The 10060-nt window shown below is 38.2% G+C and overlaps 1 protein-coding gene across 3 annotated transcripts; it reads left to right on the forward strand.

The window, feature by feature from the left end:
- The first annotated feature begins 2168 nt into the window (after positions 1-2168).
- plgrkt (plasminogen receptor, C-terminal lysine transmembrane protein) lies at positions 2169-9697 on the forward strand. Of its 3 annotated transcripts, none has more exons than XM_034602069.1 (5): positions 2169-2220; positions 2746-2846; positions 8296-8426; positions 8693-8802; positions 9193-9697. In XM_034602069.1, the coding sequence occupies exons 2-5, from the start codon at positions 2766-2768 to the stop codon at positions 9318-9320; spliced, it is 450 nt and encodes a 149-aa protein (XP_034457960.1). In that variant the 5' UTR covers positions 2169-2220; positions 2746-2765; the 3' UTR covers positions 9321-9697. The 3 variants fall into 3 exon arrangements, with proteins under 3 accessions (XP_034457960.1, XP_034457961.1, XP_034457959.1); XM_034602070.1 differs by having other exon boundaries at positions 2189-2410; XM_034602068.1 differs by having other exon boundaries at positions 2190-2345.
- The last annotated feature ends 363 nt before the right edge of the window (positions 9698-10060 follow it).

Below are 10060 nucleotides of genomic sequence, written 5' to 3' on the forward strand. Positions count from 1 at the left end.
TCAGCAAAAAATGTTGATGATTTTCATCCAGGCTTTTGAAGACCATGAGATATACTTAAAGAAAAACATAAAATCAAGATAGAACATTTTTCTCTACACACTACAACAGAAACAGATTTTAGGCCATGGCACTATTTATATGTAAGTGTGCTTTATAGACGGCACCCATAAAAACACACAACATGGATATTGACACACAAAAAGTCAACACACGTCATTTGGGAAACCTGGAAATTTGACACAGCACATCACAGACAGAAGTTTTACATATAATTTCCATCATAAATTCCCAGAGTTAATACGCAGATTAAGTGGTTGGACCAGAGATCTGACAGAGTCACGTTATCCTGTTCACTGTGTGACTCTGTCAGGGATTTCCACCTTTTACTTACTGGTGCTCACATTTCATTTCAGTTCTTTTTTCTAATATGGGAACATGACTGAGCTTAATGTTGTTGTTGTTGGAGTTTATTTAGGTTTTGTTTTGTAGTGCTCAGTGTGTTTTGGAAACCCCTCCAGGGCCGTCTTGCTGCTGTAACGTTGCAAATGTCCGCACTGTGGAACTAATAAAGGATTATCTTATCTTAATGTGTTCACTTACTTTGATGTAACCAAAGTTAGTTTAAGATGAACATTTAAAAAACATTTTTACTCTGCAAAGTTACTTCAGATATAATCAGAGGAGAGAAAATTGTAGCAGTGAAGTAAATTTATATCTAATTTATTTTATGTATATATTGCTGGCTGTGTAGATAAGTGATATTTTAATAACATAACATAAGGATTCTAGAACAACTTTTTGGGGGGGTTAGCATCAGTCCACTTTTAGTTCTGACACGATCAGACAAAGTGAAAATGCATTCGATGTGACAACGTCATGCTTTAATCAGCCAGATCAAACCAAGCTCTCATTTTTCTGGCAAGTCATTACTGATCATTTTCATCACTATTGTGAAATCTCATTCGTCCTGATCAGATCACACCTGGTTTTCCAAGAGTATCAGATGTTCCCTGGAAGGGTTTCCAAAACACACTGAGCACAACATGACAAGTTCGTTAGAAAATACTAAAACAAAACCTAAATAAACTCAGCCAACAACAACAATAAGCTGAGACGTGCCGCTGTCATGTTCCCATATTGGAAAAAAGCCATGAACTGACATGAAATGTGAGCGCCAGTAAGTAAAAGGTGGAAATCCCTGACAGAGTCACACAGTGAACCGGATAACGTGACTCTGTCAGATCTCTGGTCCAACCACTTAATCTGCGTATTAACTCTGGGAATTTATGATGGAAATTATATGTAAAACTTCTGTCTGTGATGTGCTGTGTCAAATTTCCAGGTTTCCCAAATGACGTGTGTTGACTTGTTGTGTGTCAATATCCATGTTGTGTGTTTTTATGGCTGCCGTCTATAAAGCACTTTTACATAGAAATTGTGACATGGCCTAAAATCAGTTTCTGTTGTAGTGTGTAGAGAAAAATGTAATAATAGTTAAACCTAAAGTAAAGGTTAAACACTAATATGAGTACATTTGTAAACCAGTGCATACATAGGCAGTAACTATGTATGTATGTAGTAATTATTTTTTTTAAGAACAAAGTTAGATTTCAGCATCATTTCAACAATTCAATTCCAATTCTTCTTTCCTATGTGATTCCTGTTATTAACTCATTGAATTTACAATCTTTGATTTCTAAAACAACACAATGACCAACAGCGGGAGCCGTTTCTAAACTTACAGCATCCAGCCTGGAACCACAGTCACTGCACCTCTGTAACACATCTGTAACACAATGTGTGGTGGAGTGTGTAATTCTGCAATCCTAGTTTTTCATTCACTCAGAGCAAAGGCCTGCTCGTGGTTTTGTGAACTTCTTACATGAAACTCTCTCACAGTTTTCATAGATTGGACCTGCACACATTATTGTAACATGGTTCAATAATGTATTTGTTTATGTTTATTAATTTATTATCCTGTATTTATCATTTGTCAGATTAATGTGAACGCACAGCACGTTTTAACCTGTGCAATAAAATTCTATTCCATGACTATGATGTTAATAAAATGCTAGTTTGGACATTTCTAAATCTTCCTTCTTGTCTAGCATTACAAGTGCATCTTTTTTGTTTTATTTTTGAAAGTCGGACCGGAAGCACAGTCCTTGCCTCTTCCGGTTGGAGGCTGGTGACATTGACAGAGGAGAGAAGTCCAGGAAGTGAGTTGTGTTTTAATGGCGGGTTACTTTCTCTGGTTTTAATAAAGACATGCCCGTTCAACTCCTCGTTAGTCACGTAGCTCTGTGACCAGCAACATTAGCTTAGCATCTCCGGAGTGTAGCAGGTATGTGAAGCTTTTATTTTCGGCCATTAGGAGCCACGATTCAAACCGAGCAGGGTTCACACCAGGTGACGCACGAGCAGCTGTTGTGGTGACACACATTAGCACGTGTCGTTGGCTAAAACTACAAAACTACAAAACCGTGCGTTAATGTCTGTTGTTAGCAGCTAGCATGTCAAATCTAACTGTGTGTGTGTGTGTTTGACAGTGTTAGCATGTTGGTATCAGATCAAGTTCAGACTGGTTAACCAACACCAATGCCTGTGTAAGGTGTGTTTTTGTTTGTTTGTGTGTGTGTGTGTGTGTGTGTGTGTGTGTGTGTGTGTGTGTCTGTGTCTGTGTGTGTGTGTCTGTGTGTCCCATGTTGTCACTGCAGCATCACTGTGCCTCCTTGTGTCCTCAGGTGAACAGGAACAGGCCATCATGGGGTTTCTTCTGTCCAAATCCATGGATGCCAACTTCAAAAAGCAGCAAGAATTCATGCTCCACAATGGACGGCTGCAGGTGAGTGAGGGTCCGAAAACAAAGTTGTTTCCTTGCTTGTCATTTAACATCCATGCACCTGCAGCCCTGTGGTGAATGTGGTGGACGACTGGAGTGAGGGCTGCTTCTCCTTTCTTTTAGAACACAGGACAAGACTGTCAATGTTCGTGTGATGTTACGTGTGTCCTTCGTGATTTAACTCACTTCTCATACATACTGTATTTTTATGTTATTTATTATAATGCTTGGCAGTAAAATAATATCGTTTTCATCTATATCAACATAACAAAAGTAGAAGTAGATTTGTCATTGTGCAGCACAGTGAGGTGGTGAAGCACCGTCTACCTCCGATTTGTAAACGCGTTTGAGTGGGTTGAAAATAATAATGTGACATTTATCATGATAATTAACAATACTGACTGATGAGAACATTTTTATCTCGATGTAATATTGACCATGTTTTCCTGAATCTGTAAAGCAGCCTCAGGAAAGATGCTTTTAAGATGAATTATTATTGTTATAATGTAATGTAGAAATAACATCTGTTCACCACTGTAAATATAGAAAAACTGGCAAACCCAACAGTATCGGTGAACCCTATCAGATCTCTTTGATACTCTTTCCATCTATCGTTTATTTCTATCTATCGTTTCTTTCTATCTTTTGTTTGTTTCTTTGTTTCTTTCTCTACATATTGGTGAATTGTAGCAATTGTGTTTTTTTGTATTGTTTTTTTCCTGTTCCTTTTTATAAAGAACAATTTGCTGTGATTTATGTTCGCCTGCGAGCGGCTGAGCAGCAGGTGGGATGTGAGTGTCATAACACCAATGACATTACCCGACTCACACCCAGGAGGTCTGTTTTGCCGCCTTCCCGTAAATTTTCTGATGCCCTCGCAGCTGTAAATGCGCTAAATGATGACTAATATTATTCAGTGGTGGCAAATGTTTGGCAATTGAGTTTCAGCGTGCCCTCATTCGGATCAGGACAATGAGTCACCTGTGAATATTGGATTTGTTTAAGCATTGCTGTAGTGGGTTAACATAGTACATATACTTTTATATTTATTATACGTATTCATTCAGCATTCATATTCGAGCACAAATGAATGAGATATTTCTTCTAGCTGTTATATTGGTAACTTGTAAATTAATTCATGCTTTTAACCTCTCAGACCTTGGTTGAACAAAATATACATGGAAAACGTCAGATGTTATGTTACTGCCTTTTATCAGAAAATTATTATTCTGCCTTATTCCACATTCAACATTTGAATTGTGTTTTGACATTAGCAAATTGAATGAGTAAGATGGACACCAGCAATTTTAAAATATATATAAAGCATCACTGTTGCCTCCCCCTGCATTAAGATGTCAAAGGTAATTGCTTCCCAGTGTTATCAAGTCACATCAGTCATCGCTAATTGATTCTGGCCACACTCTGGTCTTGTGGATTCTTAAGTCAAAGTCATTGGTCATTGTGTTTGAGTCACAGGTCCATCTTAAACATCACCTTAAGATTCACTGGCTCTGTGTCCGCTCGCCTGACGCATGTCTTGAGCACAAATGGTCGATCTGAAATGACGTAGATGATGTTTTTGTTCATTTAACATTTAAAAAAAGGTCTAGATTGATAATAATATGGTTGTGCTTTTTATTCCCAGTCCCTAGACTTAAGTGGGTTTGAGTTTAAAGCAGATCTTCCCACAAGATATTTAAAGTGGTTTAACCAAATCCCAAAATAAATAGAAGCTTTGTTTGTTTAGCCATTTTTAAAAAGTAGCTAATCCAGAAAAAGGGAATAAAATTAACGAAGTGAGTAGGATAATGAAATATAACTGGTTGGAATTATGAAAAATGCAGAGGTGGAAGGTGAATTTGAACCTTCAACCTCTCTCACATTGGAACACTTCAAGTCAATATTGGAGCCATGTAGGGGAGTGATAATAATTGTAAAACAAATTCTTATTCTAGCCCAAACACGTAGCATGTAGTGGACAAAACAGCTCAGGATCCGATCGAAGTTAAAGGTCATGATCAAAATAGCAAAAGACGAAGGCATAAATCTACATTCTCAGTTTTTAATTTTAAAATCTGTTGTTAAACAGCTATTCCAGAACGGAGGAAAGGACAATACTTCAAATTTTGTTTCGTCTGGGACCAAGAATGGTTCCCTGAGGAACTCCTACAATTGATCAGATATATCATAATAACCGATGAGCAGGCTTTTTGTTGCTTCAACCTTAAAAATGTTTTACATCCACTATTGTTTGTTGAAATGATTTATAAATTATTCAAAAAACAAATATTCAGGTTATATAAGACTTAGACAAATAACACTGTGGCTACAATGTCTGTGTGTGTAATTTGCTGCTCCTCCCTCTCTCTGTCTATAAGGTTTTACGTATTTCAGAATGTGCCTTTAGAAAATGTCAGGGAACTTTCCCACCTTTACATTTCACCTCTGATTTCACTCTGCCACCTTCATAGTGGACTCACAGCGACTAGTGTCTTATGTTTCATTCTTTAGTGACGTCACTGCGTCTTCCAGTCTCCGTCTGACAGTAAATGTGTCATCATCCGCTGCTCGTCCAAACTTTCTTCAAAATCTATTGCTCATCCCTTGTTATTTTGACAAGAGACATTACTTTGTGTGCTTTTAAAGTACTCATATGTAAAGGTAACACATTTATAAAGTGTCAGGTTGGTTAAACCTCACCACATACAAATGTTTTCCCTTACACAAAGGTGACTGAAAAGAATTAGATAATACTAGTGACAGTAATTGGGTATTTTCCAGATCAGTCTCTGTCGTCCCCTTCCTGTTTTCTGACCCCGATGAAAGCCAGTGGCTTCACGAGAGGTGAAATCTCACTGTCACCTGTTATTACACATTTCCCACTCTTGAGGACCGTAATGGCTCTGGGAATGGAAATGTAATTTCCCCTTGCTGTCATTGGAATGGGGTCTAATGGAAAGATAATTAAATTCTTGGCTCATGAACAACACCTGCTGTATTTGGTTTCTATTTCAACTTTGTCTAATTTTAATGAGGCGTCCTTGGGTTCTCTATTTGTCACTAATTTCCCTCAGCGGTCACCACAGTGAGAGAACAAATGCTGTTGATTACAGAAGCTGTTCCTGCCATTTCCAGTTCGTTGAAACCTTATTCCACTCAGTCTATGTCTAGTATGTGAAACTCTGACCATGGTGCAGCTTCCTCCCTGCCAGATGAGGGGGGGGTTGTAGAAACCTTGGTAACAGCTGTGGATTCCAGAGGGTAGCAGGTTTCATGATGAACCAGAGTTTTAATATGAGTATGAAATGTTTCATTAGGGATTGTGTCTGTACTCTGTAGATGTTCTTTTCCCACCAAGCTTCGTGAAAATCCCATGACTAGTTTTTGCATAATCCCACAGACAATTTAGAATGGCTTTCAAAGAAAGTGTAAAAAAAAAGACAGGATGCTCTCTAGAATTGAATTGGCTCTTTCTTGCCCCATGTCCCATCCTTCCACCAAGCTTTGTGGGAATGTGTCCAGTTTGTCTAGCTTGCAAGTTCTTGTCTTATATGTGAAGTTGATCTACTTTACCTTCACCTACAAAGCACATGTGCAGACTGTCAGAGCTGTGACGTTTGTGTATATATATATATATATATATATATATATATATATATACATATACATACAGCACCTGCCTCAGATATGCTGTATGTTTCGTGCCATTTAGTTTTTGTTCAAATTAAAAAGACTGTTGATTATACTCTCCATAATCAGGTTAACAGCATGCTTAAAATCCACATTATATCAAAGGGTTGATTGCATTCATTACTTTATTTAAACTGTGACGTTCATGTCTGAATGTAGTTTAACCCTCCTCCTCTTAATTTGAGGCCTTTTCTCCACATCTGTAACTGACTTCTATTAGAAGCCAAGCACTTAAATTAGCCAATCACCCAACGTGATGGTCATTAGTTGCTCACAGCAGGAGAACAAACGATGTCATGTATTAGCCTGTGATGGTATTTGATTCATGCTCTTACATATACTTTTTTGAGATTAGCCCACCTGTGTAGGGATAAGTGACAAATGTGGAATGCAAAACCTTTTCTAGCCCAATTAGAGAGCGATGAATCATCAAGTGTTATTTCAAGTAGTTCAGCAGGGAAACAGGACTTTTGGATGTTTGGCCTGGTCTTTGCCACTGGTGTAAATCACATTTTCATGGTGGTACAATATCATATTGACTTTGTATGATATCATGAACCGTTTACACCAACTAACTGTTTTTAAATTGTAAAAATATGGCCCATTCATCAATCCAGTCATATAGCTGACTAATTTTCCGTCAACTAAAACCTGTGAAGCGCTGACCAAAGAGTTAACCGATCATACCTGCCAAGATTCATCCGGCTTATCCAGTTAAATCACTTTTAGAACCACAAGTTCATCAGCTTCATCCTTTGTTCAGAATCTTCTTCCCGACAGTTTAGTTCATTTCAGTTTTGTCCCTCGTATCTTTTGAATGATGCACAAAAACAGAACAGGGCGAGAAACCTAATAATAATAATTTTATAATTCAGTCAGGAATCAGTTTTTATTCATCCATTTCTACAAGTGTTTCATTTTGAAATGTTTACCGTTTTATTTCCTTTACTATAGGAAATAGCTGTTTAAGAGGCAAGTCTCCATTAGTCTGTTCAACAGGCTCCATCTATGTAATGGTGATGGTGAATATGGGCAGAAATCAAAATGCTGTTTGGCCGACATGTTGTAATTTATGTCTCTGACTCATTTAAATGTCACTGGCCTTTTTTTTTTCACAATCATTATTGAGTTAGTGTCATATTTCTTTTATGTGGGAAAAAAGACTCATCTTTGACACATTCCCTTTAAGAGAATAAAGGCTTTTTAAATGAGAATGTGACTCAGTCCGCTCAATACGTGTAGGAAGCATGTGTTTGTGTGCACATACATACATACAAGTGTGTGTCCAAGTAACATTTCATTTAAGTAATTTTATAACATTAATACTATTTTTAATACCATCTTCTCCAGCCTTGTGCATATCAGTTGTGACATATCTACTCATGTCTTTCCACAGAAAGACATGAGTAGATCAACACGTTACCTGGAAATTACCTCCACCAGCATGGTCATGTTTTCATTGATTCCTGTCTCAGCAGGATTACTATGTGACTTGTGAAATTACTTCCACAGAATCTTTGTGTAGGTGTGGGGTGTGATCCGGTCTGGATAAACAGGCGGATCCAGGAATTAAATGTTCTCTGTCTTTAACATGGCGAGATAAGGTGTTGGGAGAGTGAGGAGCTATGAACTCTCCACGAGCCCTTCTTCTTAAGAATTGGGACTGTGATGTGTACAAAGTGGGACATTTTAGCTCTGGAAAAATAAACATTTAACGTCTTCCGTTTCCTTTCTGTTTCCCTGTGTTTGTGTGTGTGTGTAGATGGAGCGTCAGATGCTGTTGCAGAACCAGATGAGGGAGAGGCAGATGGCGATGCAGATCGCTTGGTCCAGAGAGTTTCTGAAATACTTTGGTACTTTCTTCACAGTGGCCACAGTGGGACTGACTGTAGGGTGAGTTTTGTATCTCGTCCCCTCAGAGGTTTTAGTTTTAGGATGATTTAGAGTTTCTAACAGTAATAATCCACAGTGAGGGGCCCACCTGTAAAGTGTGATCCTCACTGAGCTGATTCTTCAGCTTCAGGGTTGAATATGTCAAACTTTGTGGACCAGTGGTGCAGCTCTGTGTTTGTTTAATAAGTGTTAGACACAGCGGTCACATCCATAGGTGGCAATCAACTCAGTCGTCATGGGTCTGACTCACCCGCTCTTTTCCACAGTGCCGTGAAAAGAAGGAGGCCGGCGCTGTTTGCTCCCCTCGTTCCCCTCAGCTTGATAATGGCCTACCAGATGGACAGCGCCTATGGGACGTTAATTTACCGTATGAGAGGTGAGGACACAGTCACCGTCCTTTTTATCATCACAGCCAAAAACAAAGGTTCAATATCACCTCAGAAAAAATAAGCCTCATTCGGTTATCATTAGTAAAAGTAGTATTTAAACATCTGCATCATCTTCACTGACCAGCTGTTTGTTTTTCTTATTTTCTTTTCAATGTTGTCTTATTTATTGGTACCAACAACATATATATATACTACATATACTAACAATATATCACATCTACATCTCTTTTTAAAGGCAGAAACCCAATAATTATAGTTAATAAGTTGACGCTTTAATCGATCATCTGGATATTTGTGATCGCACAGAAAAACGACTGTGCGTGCAGGTGAAGAACGACTGGTTCCACATCGTAACGTGTTTGTTCTTCTGCCTTCAGGGGAGGCTGAGAGTATCATGGCGTCTGAACGTGACCGTCTGGACTTGCCTCAGGGGACTCCGACTTTCGACAGCATAGAGAAGGCCCGCCGCGCTAAGAGCAACCTCACCTCCCTCTTGGAGAGATGATGTGTTGGTTGTTTGAGAGAAAATCAGAGTCGTCCTGTCGGTGCATTCACCAGAGCTGCTTTTCCATAGGTATGAAAAAACAAACTATTCAATAGCAGCCGCCTTTTTTTTTTTTAATAGTTATCAAGTCCTTGTTTTTACACAAAAGCTTCGTCAAGGCTCTCACGTCAAATGAGTGTTATATTCTGTAAATGAATATAAAAGTCTTATCATTTATTTATTATCAGCTTCGGTTTCTTCAAACATCTATTTTCATATATACAGTGATTTTTCTTCTAAAGCTGCATGAAGTCATTTCTCACCACTAGGGGGCAGAAAGTCTCCAAAATTCAAACTCGCTCAAGAAACTGCTCCACTCAAACAGTCGTGACAATGTTGATGTAAAAAATGATTTAACGTAGCTTTGATCGTGAGGACGAAGCAGACGTTTGTCCCGACAACAGGACAGATTTTAATTACTCCAAATGATACTGATGAAAATCTGTCATAATAATTAAAAGACAAGTTAATTTGCCAAAGTTGAATTTGAGTGTTAAGAGTTTTATATGAAAGCTTTATTTAACCCTGGTGCTCCTGTATCGTCTATTTGTATCATCATGGAAACATTACATGGATGTAAAATATTACACGGTGCTGATATTCATGCATTATCTATTAAAAATAGAAAACACATTTGTAAAAACGAATGAATAAAAAAATGTAAGACAAGTTGTTTCTTTGATGCAAAATGCAAAGCCACT

The sequence above is a fragment of the Hippoglossus hippoglossus genome, chromosome 12 (genome assembly GCF_009819705.1).
Source record: "Hippoglossus hippoglossus isolate fHipHip1 chromosome 12, fHipHip1.pri, whole genome shotgun sequence".
Classification (NCBI taxonomy): domain Eukaryota; kingdom Metazoa; phylum Chordata; class Actinopteri; order Pleuronectiformes; family Pleuronectidae; genus Hippoglossus; species Hippoglossus hippoglossus.

Bases quoted from the DNA above. Each gene is read 5' to 3' on its own strand.
- plgrkt (XM_034602069.1), top strand. From the start codon at position 2,766: ATGGGGTTTCTTCTGTCCAAATCCATGGATGCCAACTTCAAAAAGCAG. The intron at 2,847-8,295 runs GTGAGTGAGGGT...GTGTGTGTGTAG, and splicing joins TCCACAATGGACGGCTGCAG to ATGGAGCGTCAGATGCTGTT. The intron at 8,803-9,192 runs GTGAGGACACAG...TTCTGCCTTCAG, and splicing joins GTTAATTTACCGTATGAGAG to GGGAGGCTGAGAGTATCATG.